Source organism: Triturus cristatus, chromosome 12 (genome assembly GCF_964204655.1).
Source record: "Triturus cristatus chromosome 12, aTriCri1.1, whole genome shotgun sequence".
NCBI classification, from domain to species: Eukaryota; Metazoa; Chordata; class Amphibia; order Caudata; family Salamandridae; genus Triturus; species Triturus cristatus.
In genome coordinates this window covers 204,449,493-204,474,047 of record NC_140595.1, presented here as the reverse complement: position 1 = coordinate 204,474,047, position 24,555 = coordinate 204,449,493, and the positions used below count along the sequence as shown (strand labels likewise).

The window sequence follows — 24,555 nt, the reverse complement described above, 5'->3', positions numbered from 1 at the left end:
CTCTTTCTTGTAAGCCTCCTTTCCTTTCCATTCATCCGGACAAGGTGGTGCTCAGGCCCCGGCCTTCCTTTTTGCCAAAAGTTGTCACGGCCTTTCATATTGGGCAGACTGTTACCTTGCCCACTTTCTTCCCGCCTCCACATCCTTTCAGAGAGGAAGAAAGACTCCACCGTCTGGACCCAAAACGTGCGCTTCCACAGCACACAACAGTTCCGGGTGGATGACCAACTCTGTTGGCTACATCGGCACCAAGAAAGGTCGGGTGCTGCACAAGAGGACCATCTCCTGCTGGGTTGTCTTGTGCATCAAAGCCTGTTACTCTTTGGCTAAAAAAGAGCCTCCGGTGGGGCTGCGTGCTCAATCCACTCGAGCAGATGCAGCCACTACTGCATTGGGATGGGGTGTCCCCTTGCAGGATATCTGTCAGGCAGCTACGTGGGCCTCGCTGCACACGTTTACAAAACATTGCCTGGACAGCCAAGTTAGGAGAGATGGCTTTTTTGGCCGTTCTGTTCTCCAGGACTTTCTGGCGTGATCTTGGTTCGCAGACCCACCACCGGGGTTGGTATTGCTGGGGCATCTATTCTAAGGTAAGGAATCGATCACTATGTGTTTCTTTCAGAGGAACAAGTTACTTACCTTCGGTAAAGATGTATTTGTAAGAAACATTAGTAGTGATAGATTCCTCACCGCCCCACCCATCCTCCCCTTTCTGCGAACAGATTTCTAGGGTTAAGGTCATCCCTTTCCGGGCCCTAGTTTCAAGGCACCAGTGGTCAGTATCTTGCATGGCTCTTCGTTCCTGGCGTGGAAAGTAGTGTACAGAACTGACGTCAGCACACGTGGGTGGCATCTAAGCACTGCCCGCTACGTCATCCTGGCGATCACGATGACGGACACAGAGCCGCACAACGCCACCTACCGACGTGCAGGGGTCCTGCTGCTGAAAACTTTCCGGATCCAGCCGGACGCCTGGGGGTAATTCTAAGGTAAGGAATCTATCCCTACTAATGTTTCTTACAGATAAATCGTTACCGAAGGTAAGTAACTTATTCTTCAAGTTCACCTGAGGGGACTCGATCTAGATTTCTGGTCCATTTTGAGGCTTTAGTGTTATTGGTGGGGGGGGGCGTGATTGCAATCGAGAACAGAATGAGATGATGGTCAGACCAGTCGATGGGGATGATGTTGGAGAGGGGAGCCAGGTCATTGTTGGTAATGATGGCATCAAGAGTGGCGCCTTTGGAGTGGGTGGGAGAGTGGCAGAGTTGTTTGAGTTCATTGATTTCAAGCAGATTGGTGAGGAGGCTGACTGAGGGATCATCAGTCACATTCCAGTGGAGATTGAGATCTCCAAGGAAGAGATTTTTTGAGTTAGAGAGAGATGATTGGGTAAGAAGTTTCTCGACAGAGGGAAGTGGGTCATCAGGGGGGTGGTAGATATTATGCAGTCGAATCGGGGGAGAACCTTGATACTTAAGTTCAGCTTAAAGGTATTCAAAGGTGTTACGGTCGGTGTTTTTGACTAGGGAAAATTGAAGTTCATTTTTAAAGATAATCGCTAATCCGCCCCCTATTCTCTCAGTCCTATCTTTTCTGATGATAGAATAACCCAGGGGGGGGGGGGGGGGCTCGAAAGTCCAGGATGGAAGTGGAGTGGTCATTGAGCCAGGTCTCCGTGAGGAAGGCGATGTCGATGGCTTCACTAAGGATGATTTCTGATATTTCAATGGTGTCGGGCAGCCGGATGGCAGTTCACGAGCATGCAGGCGAGGGGTTTAGGGAAGTCTTTCGGGGGAGAGCGAGAATGGATGGTGGTACGTTGGGGTGGGGGTCTGGGGGATACGCGGGAAGGGGGGCATCTGTTGGTCCCCACGATAACAGGAATGTTGGAGCTAGGGTGAATGTGGGTGAGGGGTTTAGGGCAGTCTGTGGGGGCAGAGCATGAACGAATGGTGGTACATTGGGGTGGGAGTCTAGGGGAGAAGGGGGGAATCTGCTGGTCCCCACAATAACGGGAATGTTGGAGTGAGGAGGGGGAGCAACATTAATAGAGGAATTATGAAGGTAGGAGTTGCAGAGGTTATGAATGTCGGAAGTAGCGAGATGATTCGATGTACAGTGGGGGCCTATGGGAACGGCAGCCAAGGGGTGTAGTGTTCCACGGTTTAGGATTAGAGAAGCGTTGAGTCGGGGCCGACGGAGTAAGAGCGGTTAGGGAGGGCCTTGGAGTAGAGGGAGTAGAAATCTTCTCTCAGCCGTGTGAGTTTGGTTGTCAAGGTTGAGATATTGCGTTCAGTGTTGGACAGAGTCTGTATTAAGGAAGTGGGGGAAGACTGTGTAGGGAAAGAGGTGGGGGGGGAATTGACATTTCGGGAAGGCAGGTAAGGAGTGCAAGGGTTGTAGGATGCAAGGGGGGGCCGATGGGGAGGACGGGACATTCCTAGAGTCACGAGGTGTGGTTAGAGAAGATGAGGCAGTAAGGGGGGGTGGGTATAGGTGACAGCGGAAGTAGGGGAGGACTGCAGTAAAGAGAGGGTGGGAAAGGGATCAGGGTCAAGTGAGGAGAACTAGGGGGTTCCGGGGGGGGGGGGGGGAAGGGTGGTAGGAATGTGGTCTGGGGAAGCATTGGGGTTTGGAGAGAGAAGGTCCTCGGAGGGTGCGTGAGTTTGGGAGAGGGGTGGGGTTGCTTGTAGGTCTGGGGGCGAGGGTCTCAGGGGGGGGGTCTGTGTGATTGGATGTCGATAGCTGAGGGAGAGTATTAGCAGTAGAGACGTCTATGGGAGGGAGGATTAGAGTCTAGGGCGATGGAGAGAGCCAAAGGGCGTTGGGGGGTTGGCTAGGTGAGGGTTTGGATAGAAGGGAGGACAGAGTCTGGAAATGGTGCTCAAAGATGGAGAGATGGTGTTTAGAGGATTGTATGAGAATATTACTGGTTTTAAATATGGCGATGTCAATTTCTTCGCAAAAAGTTGGAGAAGGAGTAGTGGATTGTTTAAATCCATAAGGAAATTTGGTAGATGTGGATACTGGGAGGTGTTGAAGGAAGATGCTCTTCCATTTGGAGGGACGCTTGGAGTAGTAGATGTAATTGATTTTTATAGGGGAGGAAAGGCTGAGGTAGTTGTCGACAATTAATGATTCATGATGGCAGATTAGTAATTTATGTTTAAAAAATATCTTGCCATTTTTTGAGAGATTAGGAGGGTAAGTAATGGTCCATGAGTTGGGCCCATGTCTGGTGAGGGATGAATCTAGGGGGGTGAGGGGGGTGGTTGAGGGGGGCATGCTAGGTCGCTGAGTTGAGGTGGAGGGGGTAAGGGCAAGTAGCAGTTGGGGGGAGAAGTGAGCGGGGAAGGTCAGTAGGACACGGGAGAAAATTTGTCATGTTAGGGTATACACGGGAAGGCAGATTATCCTGAGCGGTAAATTACAACCAAGACCGGCTTAGACACACGAAGCAGAGGGGTGAAGAGGAGATTACGGACCTAGGGGATCTGTGAAAAAGTTGAGCGTAATGAAGTAGAGGGTGGGGAGGACAGATAAAGAAAATCAGGAAAACTCTGATATAGGTGAGGCAGGAAAGAGCATAGGGCAATAAGGAAATGGATTAAAGGTCAGCATAGGAGTAAAGAGATGAAGCGGAGGGGAGGGCAGCGCTAGGAGTGAAAAAGTTGAGAGAGGGTGGTCCATAATACGAACTAAGTAAGATAATTAGTTGGAGCAGGAGCAAGATGGTAGGTTATCTGGAGAGGTCAAGGGACAAGTTGCAGTGTTGGAAGACCCAGAAAAAATTCACATTGAGCATAGTTAGAGCATTTGAGTATCGGAGGAGGGTATAACATTAGTTTTAACTTTAGTCTAACACAAATTTAATATTCGATTCCTGAGGAAGTACATTCAGAGAATGAAGTAGAGGTTATCATCTAAAACATCAAACAGTAAGGTTATTGCGCAGCGGATAAGAAGGGCAAAAGATAGTCAGGAAGGAATATACATTCAGCTGAAGAATCATTAGGTCTCCAGGTCCGGCCAGGGCGTGGTAATTGAGATCTGAAAGTCTGTGTCCGCTCAGGGTGGGAGACGAGAGCGGCCAAGAGGACGCCCAGCAAAGGTGTGACTGTTCAGCAGAGGCCAAAATGACCGATATATGCATCCGGTGGTGGCCTTATTAGTGGCCCAGGAATTGTAGGTGAGGAAGAACAGTCAACGAAATTCGAGAGCTGCCAGAGCCGGCCGGCAGGCCGATCAGGAGGACAAGTGGACGGGATTCAGCCCGGAGTATCCAGGGGTTGGTTCAGAGAGGACTCAGGAGGCTGGGCCAAATTGGCGTTTGGGGGCGGGATGAGACAAACGCAGGTGGTCCAGGCAGGGGTTAACTCACCCTGAATATCTGTGTACCAATACCGTCGTTCACCATATTAAGGAGAGTGACATCACCATCTTGGGGAGTGAGAAGCAGCCATCGGGTAGAAAATGACTGCCGTACGTACAGTCAGGGTAGTTGATCAGAACAGAGGCCTCTTAGGACCAGATGAACCAGGTGAGAAACCTGAGGCAGTGGGGCCATCAGTTATATGGATGGAAGAGGCAGCAGGAGGTCAGAGTAGGGAGTTGGCAATGCAGGGAGAGAGCGTAGCGTCGATCTGGGGTAGGGGGAAACTGGGGAGGGTTCACCGCCCTGCTCAATGGGGAACTATTATGAGTGCAGGGATGAATCAGGAGACCGGGAGCCCCGGGATGAGGGACAAGGGAACGGGCCATCAAGGGAATTACCTCGTGTCAGCATCAGAGGGGAGAGCAGGGTAGAGGAACGTCGAATCCCAAGGGAAAGGGGAGAGTTGGTCGGGTTAACGCTCCCGCGTTAGAGCGCTGAGGGAGTGAGCGCTGCAACACGGCTAACCTGGGGGCGATGGGGGACGAGTCAGGAGTGCGCCGGAAGAGTAGGAAAGGCCACGGAAGTAGGCCTCACATCAGAAGAGGCCCCCAGCAAGATAGGTCATGAGGGGTTCACAACCTCGGGAGTGAGAGAGGGAACATGCCGGATATCATCATCATGGGTCGACCTGATTATGGTTACACATTGAGTCCTGGCGAGCCCAATCCTTAAAGTGAGCTGAAGGGGGGGGGGATACGTCCTCGATGTCCTGGTCCGGAGGGTTAGGTCATGGGGGGCCGCACACCAAATGCGAGCAGATCTGCCGGGGTTGCCATCAGTCCAGATGGATGGCGCAGCAATTTTTTCATTCCCGGACAGAAGGATTGCACTAGGCCGGAGTAGGGATCGGGACCTTTGAAAGTCGCCACTCGGTCCTGTCGGCCGGAGAAGAGCTGCTTCTTCGCAGAGGGAGCCTGAACCATGCGTATTATGCCCCCTGCAGGCAGAGGTGCCTGGGCCAAGAGGGACTGGCCTTGCAGGGGCAAAAGTCAGGAGGTTGTCTCCGTTTAAGCTCATTCCCGGTGAGGAGCGGCAATTCGGCGAGAGAGCGCAGTGGAGATAGTCTCCAGTTAAGGTAGACAGCAGAGGCACCACGTCCCCTCCCAGACAGTATGTTCACGGGTCGTCTCAGGTTCTGCTCGGCCCTGGTGGGGTGTTGTGGAGATTGCCCCAGTCAGGCCGACATCAAAAGCACAACGTTCCTGCTCAGAGGGCTGAGGCGCTGTGGAGATTGCCCGCAGTCAGGTCGACAACTGAAGCGCCACAAACCTGCTCAGAAGTCCCCAGTCAGGCCGACTGTAGAAGAGCGGCAAGGAGGCCCGGGAAAACAGGAGAGCGCCCCAAGTCAAGAACGTTTGGCTCCTCACTGGCGGAGATCAGCGAGGAGGATAAGGTGAAGGCACGTTGGATCCAAGGAGATTGTGTTTGCAGGTGAGGATCTTAACAAAAAAAAGTTGAGGCAGTGAGGATGGGAGTCGCATGGCCGGGTTAACGGGGAAAATTACTGATTCAGTAAACCCCAACCCGGAAGCTCCTAGGTAGAGCTCCTACTCGGCGGCCATCTTGGTCACCTTGGTGGCATAAAAAACCTCTAACGCAGACACAGCAAAACGAGCAGGATTTGGGACGTTCCTTGTAATCTCCTCTAGGAAACCATTACATTAAAGTAGGATACTAAAAATTACTGACTTTATGAAAGGTTTGTAGAGCTCGACTTCTGTAAGTGACAGTGCAGTTTTGCTTATATTTGAGACTGCATGCTTGATGAAGCAAATTCCTGTAGTGCTTTTTCAAACGATGGTGAAACAGCAGCGATTTACATGCTTTAGGCACTTTGTTTCTGGTATCACAGGTAAGTAACCTTTCTTTCCTCTGATTTTATGACATGTAACTATGTCTAGAGTATCCATATTTAAACATGTAATGTTTAATCCATTCACATTCTAAACCGAGTAGCTCATCATGTTTCCTCGATTTGACTTCTGGTGTAATCATTTCAGGTTCAAATGAAGGATTTCAGATTCTCTTACAAATTTAAAATGGCCTGCAAAGAGGATGTACTTAAACATTGCTCCAATATCAAAAAGAAGTAAGTGATAACCTGTTTTCTGATTTTTAAGTTTTTTTTTTAAGCCTTTACTATCAGGCGGTAAGGGACCAAGTCACCTTATTAGGGGGGGATGTCACTCTAATTTGAATACAATCCTTTCTATGACGTTATTTGCTTACGTTCGCCCTTCTTATCGTTGTGCTTGCTGTGTAACAGACCTTTATTACCACCTCTTTGGTTGGTTGATATCTATGCCTCCACCGGTGTTTGCTTCCAGCAAACTATTTTTTCTTTTCCTTCAAATGCATTTTTTACAATTCTCACTTGTGTGCTTCTCTGCCCACCTCCAATGTTCCACATTCTATCCCTAATGCTTCTCGCCCCCACCCAGTACTCCACATTATCCTCTTGATGTGTCCACCCCCTCGTCCAGAGCTCCACAGTGAAATCTCTCATGCCCTTCTCCCACCCTACCCAGCATAACACATTTTCTCATGTCCTCCTCTTCTCCCACCTAGCACTCCATGCTGTACACTGGACTGTATCCTACTCCTTAACCCCATGCTCTATGTTGTCCTTTGCATTAGATTGGAGATGTGTTCATGTGTAGGAACAACTACAGATTTAGCAGTATGATTCCATTGTATTTTTGCATATTTTGTAGAATTCCATGGTTTAATGATTTGTTTGGTATGCTCTCTTAATTTAACCATTTTCTATTGTGGGATTTGCCTAAAACATGTCTTGAATTGATGACGAGTTCAAGCAACCGGTGCTCTCCCATTGGTAACTTAAGCTTTGAATTTTCTTTCTTCTTTGAGTCCTCTTAGAAGCATGTTGAACGGAGGATACACTGCATTAGTCCCGAAGCAATGCCCTACTTTCTCTGATAGCGTTCTTCTATAATTTATCTTCTGCTTTTGTCATTTATTGCTGTTGCTATCTAAAAGCCATCTTACTGAGTATGAATTTCCTGAGGGTGTGGATAAAGATGCTTTCCTGCCTTGCTATTTGCAAGCAATGTTATCCACAAGAGAACATTCAGTGCTTTTCTTATTGAAGGGCTTGACATTTTACCACATTATTAGCAGTTACTGTTAAGTCAAAACAAAAAAACCTAAAGGTCTTTAAAGCACCACTACCTCTGCTACATAGGCTCTAAATATATGAAGACACTATTTAAAGTTTAAATGGTTTATCCAAGAGAAATATGTTTTGAAATATTGACATTGAAGCATCAAACAACCAAATGCTATTTCTCTTAATGTGGTTAAAAGATTTATTTTTTTATGTGGACCTAGAATATTAATGTAAGCTGAACAGGAAGTAAACTAAAAGCGGTTTTTGGTTTTGAATTATGAGAAACTGTAGTGCTCTGGTAATTGCGAACATGAATTTTAAAGATGGTTTGTGCTTGTAAAGTTATACCTGTAAAATGTATTACCAAAAGAAAAGTAAGTGCTTTCAGATCCAATAGGGAAGTTTACCTTCTCGTGATAAAACACACACTAGATGGGTAGAGTACGAAGTGTTCAAGAATTCCATTATATTCAAAAGGTTACAGAAGCTGTGCCTCTTTTTGCTTTCACTAGGATTTTAAACAATTCTTTTGGCGCTGGTGTTTGAAACCACTATATTCCACAAACTTGTGTTGTATTTACCAGTTGCATATAGCCCGTGGGCTTTGTCATAGTGAAATCATTGTGTTGTATTGATCTGATGAATGGATATTTTAAAAGAAAGTTATTTATTCTTCAGTTGAGTATTGAATAGCTGTTCATTTCTCAACTTGTGCTTTGATAATTGGCAATATAATCTGTCCCAAACTGATTTTCCCAATAGTAGGGAAACAATGGGGTTCTTTATGTAACAGGTACAAGTGCCCTATAAATAAAATTTGTACATGATATAGAATGTGAATGATCTGATGAATATGTGCATTCTACCTTTGAATTTGGTTTTTCTTGTTTTCTTAGAGTTTAACGTTGTTGTAGCTGTCGGTGATAAAAAAAAACATTGAAATAAGAGTTAAAATAACTGGGATTAGTAAATATTTTCAAGTAACTATTCTCTTTCTCTGTAATCTATTAAATGTTTCAGTAAGTGTTGAAATGTCCTCCCACTGTCACTTGGGATATTAAATCGTCGTGGGTGGGAACAAGGAAATTTTGCTGGAGATCCATTCTTGCTAGCAAGTCCCTTGTTTTGACTCCTACTTTTGATGGCACGTTAAACACACACTCAAGCAAATCACCTTCCTATCATTTTGGTTTCCTTTTCTACAGGGTAGATGTTGTGATCTGTCTAAGCACCACAGTGCGTAACGACACACTGCAGGAGGGCAAGGAACAACGGATTTCTTTGAAGTGCCGTAAACAGCTGCGTGTGGAGGAGTTAGAAATGGTAAAAACAAAATAGAATCCGCAGGATCATGTCTTCTGTTTGCTTATGTAATCAGGATCATTTTCACAACTAACTTTAGTCCATAAAACCAATATGATAGTTCACAAAATTCTCTGCATTGAAGATAAATCGCTAATATTTAGATATTCTACTTTTACCCAACTAAATAGCAGTAGCATATTGTTCCATGTGTCAGAATTAATGTGAAAGTCCTCTGAGCAATTGACAATTCAATTTCCGCTTTCACATCTTTTATAATTTTGCTTCTGATGGATAATTCTACTTGCAGATTCCTCACCTGTGGAATATGTCTAGGCACCAGAGTTGATCAGGAAGCTTCAAAGATCTCATGTGGCTGGTAGGGAGAGCTGGCTTCATATCGATGCCAAAAGTGTGTCAAAGGACACCGCTGAAGCCATATAGCGATGACCACAGCACCATTTTTCCACACCTTCCACACAGATCTTTAGCTTGTTCTCTCATGATAAGTGAGTTTTTTCACAAACGAAAATTCTTCAGTGCAGTCATATCACTTCCAAAACATTTGGGATTGAACCACAAATCTAGCACCTGAGACTCATGCCTCAGCATGCATCACGGTCTAGGCTTTAATCCAGATCTTTCCACTCACTCCTCAGGGACAAAGAAAAAGGAGCACAGGACGCATAAGAAACGTAGAAGGGGTAAGTCTCTCACAGAATCTTCATCCTTGGGGCCAGAGTTGGACTTGGTGGAGACAGCTGATGTTCCAGGTGGCTATGCACCCTTAGCCAGACTGACCTCTGATCCTACTCAGACGCCTTCCATCCCCACACCTTTGGCACTAGTACCTCACATCATGGATCCTTTGGCTCTAGCCACTCTAACTTTCTGGGAATTCCCTGCTTGGAGGACACAAATCTGTTTCTCAATGCAATATTTGGGATTCTTGCCAGAGCCTTGAACACTTCAGGGGCACCTCTAGAACAGGGAGCATCATTCGGCCTCCCAATGTTAATTTCTGTGGTGCCATACGACTCTGGATCTGCGGACTCTCCAGCATTCACGCCTGTGCACCCCTACACGGCCCCACTAGCATTGTACCTGGCACCACCAATTTAGCCACCAACGCTACCTTTTAGAGCTGTTCTTTGTGCAGGTGGCACCTCCTCTTACCATGGAGCCACCTCCTCGCAAAAAATACAGAAGGGAGGTACAAAGACTTATTGAAGAGGAAGAGTACAAACATATGATCCATGCCCTCTTCGGATCAGACTCTTACCTATACTGTGATTCTTCTGGTGGTATAGAATATCCCTATGAATTGCCAGGTTTATCCTTTACTAGTGGGTTAGACACATCTAAAGAAATGGACATTGAATTTTCAGCCAGACCTCCATCCCTAGAAGTCATGTTACTTCAGTTACTGATATGGCAGTGTGAAAAAATGGGCATCTCTTCCAGGGGATATTCACCAAAGTCATAGGCACTGAATAGTCCTGCCCATGTCGAAGACGCTGCCGACTGCTAGTCATGGGCACTCGGCACGAAGACGCTCAGTGCATAATCTATTGACGTCAAGGAGATCGCCGTCGAAGATAGACTTCAAGACCACTGTCCTCTTACACGTCTCCACCTGCAAAGAGACCGAGATTGGCTCAGTCACATGTACCGAAGTAGAGAGATCCTTTGCCATCAAGGGAAATTCAAGTGACGAAGTCGCAGGAACCAATATAGAGATGGTCGACATCGAGGAGCGAATCATTTTCTCCGGGCCTGAGAATTGTACAGATCGTACAGGAGGGATCCCCGGATTGAGAACATCACACACTTCCGATAAACTTTTCACCGAGATGGCTGAGTGTGAAAGAGTGGAGTGCCAAGGCACAATCTAGGGTCAGACTAATCTCAGATATATTCTGCCACTCGAACATCCGGTAGAGGGGTGCGTCCACCGACACCAGCCACAAGGTCTCCTCGGGGATCTCCAAGGCAACTATCTCCAGCTTCAAGGAGACATTGATTGCAGACACCACTCAGGCGCTCCCTGACTAGATCCTGCACTCCCATTCCTCAAAGCCTCGAGAGCATCGTGGTCTGCAAACACCTCCAGATCCTCGGTGGAAGACTATTCCCCTACTTTTACTGCCACTCCTCCTGCCAGAGTGTCACCAGTGGACGACATTACTTTCAACAAGGTCCTTTGTAGGGCGGGCTGCAAAATTGAACCATTGAGATGCCGTCCACGACTCCTTCGGCATCCGTCATCTTTGAAACCCTCCATCACAGGTCGTCCACTAGACCTCTGCTTCCCTTGGCACCTGGTCTACTGGAGCCTGCGCTTCATACCCCTCTCACTCCTGCGTCAATAGGAGCAGCGCCACTGCGCATAATCAAAAGGTACAGAGCCTCAGACCAGGATCCACTGTTGCTGAGGTCCGATCCCCCACCGGGCTCTGTCATAGTGTTATCAGCAAGGAAAGCACATTTTGGGGCGTCGTCCTCCGTAGTCCCTCCTGACAGACAGCAAGTCAATGTAATCTATTGGGACGAGAATGTGTAGCACCTCAGCCTCTTATATGAAGGTCGCTAGCGCATCTGCACTCCTGGGAAGATATGATCGATAACTGTGGGACTCCCCCTCAAGGTTCATGGACAAACTGCCTAAAGAAGACCGGCAGGACTTCCAGGAGATCCTACAGGAAGGAGTCGTCGTAGTGAACCAGGTCACAAGTGCAGCAGCTGAATCTTCAGATCGGGCAGCTCATGATTATTTGCATGGCATTTGTACTAGGCGCTCCTCCAGGCTGAGGCTCATAGGCTAAATCCTGAGGCCCAACACAGGATTCTGAATCTGCCCTTCAACTGAACTTCACTTTCTGAAAGAAACACGTTAGTGATGGATTCCTTACCTTAGAATATCCCCAGGCTTCAGATTGGATCTGGAAAGTTTTCGTCAGCAGTACCCCTGCGCATCGGTAGGCGTCATACGGCTTAGTGTACGTCGCTGGTATCGTAGCTGCTGAGATGACGTCACTTCTTTTTTTATTTTTTTCCGCGCTGCAGCGCAGATCCGAGAGAGAGCTGGACCTTTAGTTAGAAGTTTTAACTTGGTTTCTGACAACCTGTTTTGTCGAGTACTTGACTACTGGTGCAGTAGGGATGCCCGGGTTGAAGTCCTGTAGGGCCTGCCGTTGGAACATGTCTGTGGCGGACTCGCACAACGTGTCTCTTCTTCTTGGAGCACGCCCATGACCCAGAGGCGTGCCCCGATTGTCGGGCCACGGCGCCGAAAGCTTTGCGGGAGCGTTTCCGAATTTTGTTGGAGGTCCGGCAATCTGTTCCGCGCCGATCGAGGTCCCGCTTCCATGGGAGGTCGAGGGACCGGTCGCGGAGCAATCTGCATCCCTCGCCGGAATCGGTGACCGGTAGGTCACGGAGCCATAAAAAGTCAGAAGCAACGTCACTCTTCCTCTACCCCTCACCGGTCGCGGGACGCGGTGGAAAGGGCAGGTGGTCACCCCCCCGCCCCCCCCCCCCCACGGCTCCGTTGGAGCCTCCGTTGGAGCCTCCGTTGTTGCCTGCGGCCTACCCACCCTTTCCAGGCCCGCACGCGACTCTGCACGAGGTACAGACCTTCGTGTTGGCTTTGCGCCATTTGTTTGCCCCATTGGGTCCCTCTGGCGCGCCTTCGGGCCCCGCGAACCCGTTGGGTGGATCTGCCCCCATGCCACCGTCTTTGGCCGCCGCCGGACGGCGACTAACCAGGATTGGGCTCTTTACCCCATCCCCCTCCCCCACCCCGATTCAATTTCTTGTGGGGAGTTAGTCTGCTGGTTTCCTCGGGCACCTAGTCTTTACCGGCCTCCTCAGCAACTGGTGGATGAAGGGGAGTAACCTCTTCCGGCTCAATGAACACTTTGTTGGACATGCCCTTTGATGGCACTCGCCTCTTTGATGACAAGGCAGATAGCTCCCTGGAACGCTTTAAGGACTCTCGGGCTACGGCTCCTTGGGTCTCGCCATCACGTGTACTCCCTCAGGGTCCACTTTTCTCTCCTTTCGAGGGCCGGGTCGAGCAGTGTTCCTTTCAGACCCACAAGCCTGCGCAGCCGCAATCTCAGCACAGCCGTGGATGTGGGACCCGCCGTGGCCGCCTCAAAACCAAAAAAGGAGAAGTTCAAGATGCTCGCGCTTGCTCAGGTCTTGTCTGCCCTAGACCCACAAGACTGGCTGGTAGTGCTGAACTTACAGGATGCTTACTTTCATATACCCATCCTGCCGGCCCACCGGCGTTACCTAAGGTTCACGGTAGGCCACGAGCATTTAGTTCACCGTGCTCTCTTTAGGCCTTACCAGCGCCCCTCGGATGTTCACGAAAGTGATGGCGGTGGTCGCAGCTCATCTGCGTAGATCAGGGGTTTGTCTTCCCCCAACTCGACGACTGGTTGTTGAAGGTGGGCTCGCCCCAGGCAGTCGTCTCCCACCTCCAGACTACGGCCGACCTTCTGCATTTGCTGGGGTTTTCCATCAACGTGCCGAAGTCGCACCTTATTCCCTCTCAGAAGCTCCTCTTCATCGGCGCGGTTCTGGATACAGCGCAGTATCTGAAAAAAACACGTTAGTTAGATTCCTCACCTTAGAATATCCCCAGGCGTCAGACTGGATCCGGAAGATTTTTCGTCAGCAATACCCCTTAAGCGTCGCTAGGCGTCGTCTGCGGCTCCGCGTCTGTCGTCGGCGTCGTGCGCCGGAATGATGTCGTCGGAGTACTTAGACGCCGCCCTCGCGCGCTGACGTCAGTTCTTCTTTTTTCCGCGCCAGTAAGCGCAGATCTGGGAGAGCTACCCCTTGCGTCTTTTTTTTTTGACTAACTTTTTTCGATCCTTTTTGATCTTGTCTCGACTCCGGTAGGATGCCTGGTTTTAAAGCCTGTGCTGACTGTAGCCGCTTGATGTCGGTTACGGACCATCACCGCCGGTGTCTTTACTGCTTGGGCCTCGACCACGACGCGGAGTCGTGTTCGGACTGCAAGGCCCTGACCTCGAAGGCTAGACGGGAGCGGTCCCGTAAGCTTCTCGATATTCGCCACTCGGCTCCGCGCCCCTCTCGATCCCGGTCCAGGAGGAGGTCCAAGGATCGGTCGCGGAGCCGCAGCCGACGTCATCATCGGTCGTCGGGATCCAAGTCTTCGGGTAAGTCGAAGCACTCCAAGAAGTCCAAGAGGCGACACCGCTCTTCGGACTCCCCTCGCCGGTCGCGCGACTCGGCCGAGGGTCAGGGTGGTTCCACCCCCGCTGCTCTGGCGGAGCCGCAGGCGCCGCGCAAGTCCCCATACCCACCGGTCCCTGGGACTGACGCGACGCTGGCGGAAGTCAGTGCCTTCCTCTCGGCCATGAGGAGCCTGGCTCTGCCGTCTACACCCGCTGGCGCGCCTTCGGGCCCCGCGGACCCGACTGGGCTGCCTTGCCTGCCGGCGGCTCCGGCGCCGTTGACGGCTCCGGCCCCGGCGCCGTTGACGGCTCCGGCCTCGACGCCGCAAGCGCCCGAGGGACCCGTTCCCGAGTCCCTGCCGACGCCGGTCGACCTAGTCACGCCTCCTCCGCCGGCGTCGACACCGGTACCACCTCCGACGCCGACTCCGCTCGACGTCGAGCCCCAGTTCAGCCCCACTCCGGGCCCGGCGCCGATACGGCATCTATGGACGCCGCGTTCGGCGCCGCTGGAGACACATTATGTCTATCGCCCGGCCCTGCTCCTTCCTCCTGTATACCAGGAATCGGATGATGGGGACAACTGGGAGGGATCCGAGGATCCTATGGCCGTTCAGGCTCAACTATCACAGGACTGGGCAGATGAACTGGGGGAGGCCAGTGGGCTGGATACCTCTCCAGACACTGGATTCATCTCTCCTCCGACTGTGGCTTCGGAGGAGGGTGCTGCTTTCTCTGTGGTGCTGCGCAAGGCGGCCGCAGCCCTTGGGCTCGAGCTACCTGCCGTGGCTGTGAGGACTAACGTCCTCACTGAGGTGCTTCAGTATGCAGCAAGCTCCACTGAGCCTCTGCTGCAATTCAATGAGGCCCTCATTGACGTTCTGCAGGGCACCTGGTCCAAGCCCTCCACAGTTCCTCCTGTGGACAGGAACGTCGCCAGGCGCCACCGCCCTGCTCCGGGCGACCCCAGTTTTCTGTCCCAACACCCTACCCCCGAGAGCCTGGTTATCCAGGCCTCTACCTCCCAATCCTCCTTCCCGACCGCTCCGCCGGACCGGGATTCTATGAGACTGGAACAGTTTGGCAAAAAGCTGTTCTCCTCCCTTAGTTTGGGCCTGCGGTCTTTGAACACCGCCTGTCTCTTGGACCGTTATTCCCACTCTCTGTGGGATACGGTGGAGGACGTGCTGCCCCTGTGTCCGGAGGAGGTCCAGACGCTACTTACCCAGGCTCTGGCCGATGGGAGGGATGCAGCACGGCATGCTATCCGCTGTGGGCTTGACACTACGGACTCGCTGGGTAGGGCCATTTCTACCACAGTGGCGCTTAGACGTCACGCCTGGCTGCGGTCCACGTCCTTTTCGGGTGCTGTCCAGAGCACTCTCATGGACATTCTCTTTGATGGCACTCGCCTTTTTGGTGAGAAAGCGGACAGTGCGCTGAATCGCTTTAAGGACTCCCGGGCTACGGCCAAGTCCTTGGGCCTCTCGGCCCCGCGGTCGCAAACTTCCGCTTTTCGCCCGTTTCGTGGCCAAGGAAGGGGTGCCTCCTCACGTATTCCTAGCCACCAGCCGCAGAACCAACCTGCGTGCGGACGTGGTTTCCGCTGAGGCGGTTCTGGAGGTCGACGAGGTCAGCCCACATCCACACCGGCAGCATCCGCCTCAAAGCCTTCCTAGTCCGAGCTTTCAGGCCCATTCCACGCCAGTGGGCGGAAGAGTTCGCCATCACCTGCTCCACTGGCGGTCCATCACATCGGACAGGTGGGTGCTGAAAATCGTCCGAAGGGGCTACTCCCTCCCCTTCAAGACGACCCCTCCAGCCATGCCACCGCAGCACCACCGTATCTCGGGGGATCGTTTGAATCTTATCCACGAGGATGTTTCGGCCCTCTTGGCCAAGGGGGCCGTCGAGCGCATTCCGAGCCCAGAAGTAGGTCGTGGTTGTTATTCCCACTACTTTCTGGTTCCCAAGAAGGGCAAAGGGGGCCTACGCCCTCTCTTGGACCTCCGGAACGTCAATGCCTTCCTCCGGAAGGAAAGGTTCAAGATGTTAACTTTGGCTCAGGTTCTAGCTGCCCTAGACCCCGGAGACTGGATGGTAGCGTTGGACTTGCAGGACGCATATGTCCACATCCCCGTCCTGCGGGCCCACCGGCGTTACCTGCGGTTCACGGTGGGCCAAGAGCACTTTCAGTTTACCGTGCTCCCCTTCGGCCTCACCAGTGCCCCTCGGGTGTTCACGAAAGTGATGGCGGTGGTCGCAGCTCATCTGCGCAGATCAGGGGTTCCAGTCTTCCCCTATCTCGACGACTGGTTGTTGAAGGCGGGCTCGCCCCAGACAGTCTTCTCCCACCTCCAGACTACGGCGGATCTCCTGCATTTGCTGGGATTTTCCATCAACGTGCCGAAGTCACACCTGAGTCCCTCTCAGAAGCTCCTCTTCATCGGAGCGGTCGTCGATTCGGCGCAGTTCTGGGTCTATCCGCCGGAACAGCGGATCCGGGATATTCAGGCCCTGATTCCCATCTTTCGGCCTCTATCCTGGGTTTCGGTCAGGCTAGTGTTGCGGCTTCTGGGGCTGATGGCCTCCTGCATCCTACTAGTGCATCACGCCAGGCGGCGCATGCGGGCTCTGCAGTGGGACCTGAAGTTTCAGTGGGCCCAGCATCACGGCAACCTGTCCGACCATGTCTTGATCTCGGAGGGCACTGCACAGCAGTTGCAGTGGTGGCTCACGGACCGCGATTGGGTCAAGGGCAAGAGCCTCTCCCTTCCCCAACCGGAGCATGTCGTAGTGACGGATGCGTCCCTCCTGGGATGGGGTGGCCATATGGGAGAGGCGGAGATCAGAGGCCTCTGGTCTCCGGCGGAGTCTCGTCACCACATCAACCTGTTGGAGTTGAGAGCGATCCGACTTGCACTGAAAGCCTTCCTTCCCTCTGTCAGGGGAAGTGTCGTGCAGGTGTTCACGGACAACACCACCGCCATGTGGTATTGCAACAAACAGGGCGGGGTGGGGTCGTGGACCCTTTGTCAGGAGGCTCTGCGCCTCTGGACATGGCTGGAACACCAGGGCGTCACCCTAGTGGTTCAACATCTGGCGGGCTCTCCGAACTCAGCCGCCGGTGCATGATGGATCACGAATGGCGTCTGAACTCCGAGGTGGCGCAAGGTCTCTTTCAGCAGCGGGGAGAGCCTTGGTTAGATCTATTCGCCACCGAAGAGAACGCGCAATGTCAGCAGTTCTGCGCGTTGGAATTTCCAAGGCGGCACTCGCTCGGCGACGCTTTTCGTCACAAGTGGAGTTGCGGTCTGTTGTACGCCTTTCCGCCTATACCACTTCTGCCCAGAGTGCTGAAGAAGATCAGGCACGACCGGGCCCAAGTCCTATTGGTGGCTCCGGATTGGGCACGAAGGTACTGGTATCCCGAGCTACTCCGTATGTTGACCGATCCTCCGATACGTCTGCCCCTTCGGGAGGATCTTCTGTCGCAGCAGCAGGGGACGGTCCTCCACCCGAACCTGTCCAGCCTCCACCTCCATGCGTGGAGATTGAGCGGCGGCAGTTGATGCCATTTGACTTGCCTCCTGAAGTCTGTGATCATTCTGGCAGCCAGGCGTCCCTCCACAAAGACGGTATACGCCTGCCGGTGGAACAAATTTGTGGCATGGTGCACAGCAAAGGCTGTGGATCCCCTTTCCGCCCCTCTTTCTGAGGTTCTCCTCTTTCTTCTTTCTTTGGCCCGGCAGGGCTCTGCCCTGGGCACCCTGAAAGGTTATCTTGCTGCCATCTCTGCCTTCTTGCGGCTTCCTGATCATCCTTCTCTTTTCAAGTCCCCTGTAGTTACGCGCTTTCTAAAAGGCATTACTCACACGTTCCCTCCTGTCCCTTTTGTAATGCCTCAGTGGGACTTGAATCTTGTTCTCACATTTCTGATGTGTGCTCCCTTTGAGCCTCTTCATAATTGTCCTCTTCGTCTGCTGACGCTTAAGACTGCTTTTCTGGTAGCCATCACCTCGGCTAGACGGGTGAGTGAGCTCGAGGCTTTATCTTCAAAGCCTCCTTTTCTCTCTGTTCATCCGGACAAGGTTGTCCTTCGGCCTCGTCCCTCCTTTCTTCCGAAAGTGGTGACTCCATTTCATCTTGGGCAGTCTGTCACCTTGCCCACCTTCTTTCCGCCTCCGCATCCTTCCAAAGAGGAAGAGAGGCTCCACCGTCTGGACCCAAAACGTGCGCTCTCCTTTTATTTTGACCGCACAAAGCAGTTCCGGGTGGACGACCAACTTTTCGTTGGCTACGTGGGTGCTAAGAAGGGGAAAACTGTGCACAAACGGACCATCTCTCGGTGGGTCGTTTTGTGCATCAAACTTTGTTACTCCTTGGCAAAAAAGGACCCTCCTGTTGGGCTGCGCGCCCATTCTACTCGGGCCACAGCGGCTACTACTGCTTTGGGACGGGGTGTCCCTTTGCAGGACATCTGTCAGGCGGCAACGTGGGCTTCGCTGCACACGTTTGCCAGGCATTATTGCCTTGACAGCCAAGTCCGGAGGGATGGCTTCTTTGGCCGTTCTGTCCTCCAGGACTTTCTGGTGTGATCTTGGTTCGCAGACCCACCACCGGGGATGGTATTGCTTGGGTATCTATTCTAAGGTGAGGAATCTAACTAACGTGTTTCTTTCAGATGAACAAGTTACTTACCTTCGGTAACGATGTATCTGTAAGAAACATTAGTTAGTTAGATTCCTCACCAACCCACCCATCCTCCCCGTTCTGCGAACTGACATCTAGGGTTAAGGTTATCCTTTTCAGGCCCCTAGATTTTATTTTTGGCACCAGTGTCGGTCTTTGCATGGCTCTGCGTTCCTGGCGCGGAAAGCTATGTACAAGAACTGACGTCAGCGCGCGAGGGCGGCGTCTAAGTACTCCGTCATTCCGGCGCACGACGCCAACGACTGACGCGGAGCCGCAGACGACGCCTAGCGACGCGCAAGGGGTATTGCTGACGAAAAATCTTCCGGATCCAGTCTGACGCCTGGGGCTATTCTAAGGTGAGGAATCTAACTAACTAATGTTTCTTACAGATACATCGTTACCGAAGGTAAGTAACTTGTTCTTCGGGTTTATCCTCCCGAACAGAGTCCGGGACATTCGGGCTATGATTCAGATCTTTCGGCCCTGGGTTACGGTCAGGAAGACCCTGAGGCTGCTGGGCCTCATGGCCTCCTGCATCCTACTGATCTATCATGCCAGATGGCATATGCGGGCTCTGCAGTGGGACCTGAAGTTCCAGTGGACGCATCAGGGGGAACCTGTCCGACTACGTCCAGATCTCGGAGGGCACTGCTCAGGACTTGCAGTGGTGGCTCATGAACCAGCGTTGGGTCAGCGGCAGATCCCTCTCCGTTCCCTAACCGGAGCACACAGTAGTGACTGACGCATCCCTCCTGGAGTGGGGCGGCCACATGCGAGAGGCGGAGATCAGAGGCCTCTGGCGGAGTCCAAGCTCCAAATCAATCTTTTGGAGCTCAGGGTGATCCTACTTGCACTGAAAGCATTCCTTTCCTCTGTCAAGGGTAGAGTAGTGCAGGTGTTCACAGACAACCACTATCAAGTGGTACTGCAGCAAGCAGGGTGGGGTGGGGTCGTTGACCCCAAGTCAGGAGGCTCTACGTCTCTGGACGTGGCTGGAACGTCTAAGGATTTCCTTGGCGGTTCAACACCTGGCAGGTACACTGAACGCCAGGGCGGATGAACTCAGCCACAGGTGCATGTTGGATCATGAATAGCGTCTTCACCTGGAGGTTGTGCAAGGTCTCTTTCAGCAGTGGGGAGAACCTTGGTTAGATGTATTTGCCACCAAAGAGAATGTGCAATGTCAGCAGTTCTGCGCTTTGGAGTTTCCAAGGCGGCACTCGCTCGGAGACGCTTTTCATCGCTAGTGGAGTTGCGGTCTATTGTACGCCTTTCTGCCTGTACCACTTCTGCCCAGAGTGCTGAAGAAGATCAGACGTGACCGGGCCCAAGTCATTCTTGTGGCGCCGGACTGGGCTCGAAGAGTTTGGTACCCCAAGCTACTCCGTATGAGGGTAGATTCCCCGATCCGACTGCCTCTTCGGGAGGATCTCCTGTCACAGCAACAGGGGGCGGTCCTCCACCCGAACCTGTCCAGCCTCCACCTCCTTGTGTGGAGATTGAGCAGCGACAGCTGATTCCAGTTCACTTGACTCCTGAAGTATGTAATGTAATTCTGACAGTCGGGCGTCCCTCCACTAGAACGGTATACGCCTGTCGTGGAAACAATGTGTGGCATGGTGCACGGTGAAAACTGTAGATCCTCTTGCTGCCCCTCTTTCTGAGGTCCTATTGTTCCTTCCTTCTTTGGCCCAGCAGGGCTCTGCCCGGGGCACTATCAAGGGCTACCTTTCTGCTCTTTCAGCCTTTCTTGGGCTGCCTTATCAGCCCTCTCTTTTCAAGTCCCCTGTTGTCAATAGATTTCTCAAAGGTATTACTCACCTTTTCCCTCCTATTCCTTTTGTAATGCCTCAATGGGACTTGAACCTGGTTCTCACATACTTGATGTGCACTCCCTTTGAACCTCTTCAAACCTGTCCTTTGCGGTTATTAACCTTGAAAATTGTCTTCCTGGTGGCCATCACCTCCGCTCGGCGGGTGAGTGAGCTCCAGGCTCTTTCCTGTAAACCTCCTTTCCTGGCGATTCATCTGGACATGTTTGTGCTTCGGCCAGGTCCCTCCTTTCTACCAAAAGTAGTCTCTGCCTTTCATCTCTGGCAAATTGTCACACTGCCCTCTTTCTTTCCACCTCCGCACCCTTCAAGAGAAGAGGAGAGGCTCCACCTCCTGGACCCGAAACGTGCGCTTTCGTTCTATCTCAACCGCGCACAAAAGTTCCGGGTGGATGACCAGCTCTTTTTTGGCTACGTGGGTGCCAAGAAAGGTCGGGCTGTGCACAAGCGCACTATCTCCCGATTGGTTGTCTTGTGCATTAAAGCCTGTTACTCTCTGGTTAAAAAGGAGCCTCTGGTTGGGCTACGCGCCCATTCTACCAGTGCGACAGCAGCTCCTACGGCATTGGGACGCGGTGTCCCCCTGCAAGACATCTGTCAGGTGGCTACTTGGGACTCTTTGCATACTTTGATTAAGCACTATTGCCTTGACAGTCCGGTCCGGAGAGATGGTTTCTTTGGCCGTTCGGTTCTCTGTGACTTTCTGGTGTAATCTCTCTTCGCAGACCCACCACCGGGGTTGGTATTGCTTGGGTATGTATCCTAATGTAAGGAATCTATCACTAACATGTCTCTTTCAGATGCACAAGTTACTTGTGTAACGATATATCTGTAAGAGACATTAGTTAGTTATAGATTCCTTACAGCCCGCCCACCCTCCCCGTTCTGCGGACTGTTCTCTAGGGTTCAGGTCATCCCTTTTAGGGCCCTAGTTCTATTGCACCAGTAGTCTGTCTCTGGCATGGCCCTGTGCTCCTCGCGCGGAAAAGTTGTGTACAGAACAGACGTCAGCGCGCTTGGGCGCGTCTAAGTAGCTCCGACGATGTCATCTCGGTGGCTACGACGCACTCGTGCAGATGTTGAGATGTCCAGAATGAAGTCTGAGCTTGACACCCTGAAGGCAGTAGGTCTGGATAAACATAAGTATTTCAGACGCCAATGCCTTCATTATGACTGCAGCCAATACCAACAGAGGGTTCAAACCCCTCACTGGTCCTCGTAACACCACGATTCCACATACCACTTTTACCAGCGCCGACCTGGATGAGGACGAGGGGAGTCCAGGCAAACAACTCCCTCTGCTAAACAGCAGCTAAAGCAGTGAGAGCTTGCTTCCCCCAGCTCTGTTACCCACTCGGTGGGGGGGAGGGAAGTATCATGTTTCATTTGGACGTGTGGTACAAAATCACAAAGGACAATTGGGTGCTCGATATTGTGCGGAATGGGGACTCAATCGGATTCAAGTCCCCTGCACCAGCAATACTGCCTCGATGATCACATCAGTACATTAACAAAACCTACTTCAGGCGGTGGTATCCATCCTGTTACAAAAGCAGGCCATCAAAGTTCCCTGGCTCCAACATTGATTGGGATTTATTCCTGTTACTTCTTGGTTCCAAAGAAATGCCCAACCAAGGAGTACAGAGCTATACTCTATCTCAGATTTTTAAACAAGTTTGTCCTCAAAGATTCAGGATGTTGGCATTACACCAAATTATTCCACAAGTCCTTCAAGGAGACAATGTGCTCCATAGACCTTTAGGACGCTTACTTTCATATCCCAGTTTCCCGAAAGCACTGGAAATTTCTGCGGTTCAAGATAGCGTCAGAGCACTCCCAGTACAAAGTTCTCCCTTTCGGACTCCAATCAGCCCCCGCACTTTTTCAATATGCATGGTGGTGGTAGCGGCTTTACTGCAAAAGCAAAAAAAATAAAAATCTATACATTTCTAGATGACTTGCTGCTCAAGATTGTTTCTCCCAGTCTTCTTCAAGAACACCTTCAATACTGCATCCAGGTCCTAAATCAGTTGAGTCTGTGCGTCAACTACAAGAAGTCCATTCTCAATCCAACTCGGAGAATCCAGTACTTAAGTGCGACTCTGGACTCCGCAAGTGCGTGTTCTTAGGAGGAGAGGCTATCTTCAATCATTCACAAATGTTGCACAGTCCTCCGCACACCTCAACCCACTGCCAGTTATCCTCTCTGCTGGGCTCGATGGCATCCTGCATATTTATTGTTCCCAATGCTAGACTGCAGATGAGACCGTTGCAGCTGGCATTAGATGATCAGTGGTCTCAAGTCTCCAACCGCTGGGAAGACACCATATCTCTTCCTCACACAGCCAGACTCCCTGAGATGGTTTATGCAGAGTCATCATTTGTTGAAAGGAGTCCCGTTCCACCAGGAACCCCCAAACAAACACTCATCGCAGACTCGTCCCTCCGAGGATGGGTAGCTCACATGGGCCCTCTTCAGATTCAGGGCCTGTGGTAAAAAAAAAAAAAAATACCTTCCACAACAATATGTTGGAACTAAGCTGTACATCTGGCACTCAATGCATTCTTTCCCTCCATAAAGACACGCTCCCTCTTGGTTCAGACAGACAATACAACAACTATGAACTACCTGAACAAACAGGGAGGGACCAGATCCAGGCCTCTATCACATTAAACGATATGGAAGTGGCTATTGGCGAGGAAGCTGACCATATCGGCAATTCACCTTCCAGGTACTCAACGTCCACGCAGTAGTGCTAAGTCGCAACTTTGTTGACCTTTTTCAAAGATGGGGGCATCCAGACATTGATCTGTTTGCGGATGGAACGAATGCAAAATGCAGCACCTTTGCATCCAGTGGCCCTAAACCAGGCTCCGGGTGGAATGCACTTTTGATCGACTGATCAAAGACTTTACTAGAAACGTTTCCACCAATCCCTCTCATACCACTGGTGATCAACAAGCTCTACAGATCCAGGACCGAGATTATCCTGATCGCCCCAGAGTGGCCTCTCCAATAGTGATATCCGGACCTGCTTCATCTTTCCAATATACCACACAGGAGGTTACCATGCCATCTGTATCTGTTAACCAAGTTCGGAGGGAAGGTGTTCCATCCCAATCACTGAGATTGACTTCATGGCTCCAGGGTTCCTCCAATATGGACATCTAGGCCTCTGGCCAGACTGTGTACATATTCTGAAGGAAGCGAGGAGGCCAGCTACGAGGTAATCATACGCTTTTCAAATGGAAGTGCTTCTATCTGTGGTGTACAGCCAATGGACATAATCCCATTCTTGGTCAGGAACATTATGTTCTCTCATATCTTTTGTACTTGGCTTAATCAGGTCTACAGTTTACATCTATTAAAGTTCTCTTGGTAGCAATTACAGCTTATAGAAGGTCACCTACTCAGGTCTCTTTCAGGTACCAGTAGTTAAGGACTTCCTGGAAGGTTTGAAAAAGGTCTATCCACAGGGCGCTAGAGGGCGCTAAGCAAGATGGCCGCGCTTGCGTGAGGCTGTTGCTGTTCGGGCCACCATCCGCCTGGTATCTCATCTCTTGCTGAAAACGACAACCGAGCACTGTGAAGGCTTGTGAGGCGGTGCGGCATTGTGCTGGAATCGACATGACTGTACATACGTAGCGGTAACCTGGAGATCCCTTGCTGGGTTCCGCAAGATGGCGACTACCACGGCGGATTGCTGATTGGAGGGCGTGAGAGGAGTCTGAATGCTGCGAGGAAGGCGTGGATCGCGGCATCTGGAGGGGGCAACTGCTGTCCGACGCCCCTGCCCGAGGTTGTGCTCCTGCTCCCCCAACTTTGTTGAGCGTCTCCTTGTAACGCTGTTTGGGAGGGAGGCCTTCTCGCCGGCCTTGGTGGTGGAGTGGGCGCACCGCTCCCAGTCTGCACGACCTGTCCCAGGTGCCACTCCCCGGCCGATA

General features: G+C 51.5%; 1 protein-coding gene across 1 annotated transcript in view; it reads left to right on the top strand.

Annotated features, from left to right (window-relative positions):
- The window catches only part of GLG1 (golgi glycoprotein 1), a 658,311-nt gene that overhangs the window by 447,342 nt on the left and 186,414 nt on the right, over positions 1 to 24,555 (top strand). The window contains exons 16-17 of the mRNA XM_085637427.1: positions 6,439 to 6,527; positions 8,774 to 8,891. Of these exons, the coding sequence (XP_085493553.1) occupies positions 6,439 to 6,527; positions 8,774 to 8,891 (207 nt within the window). The remainder of the gene's footprint in view (positions 1 to 6,438; positions 6,528 to 8,773; positions 8,892 to 24,555) is intronic.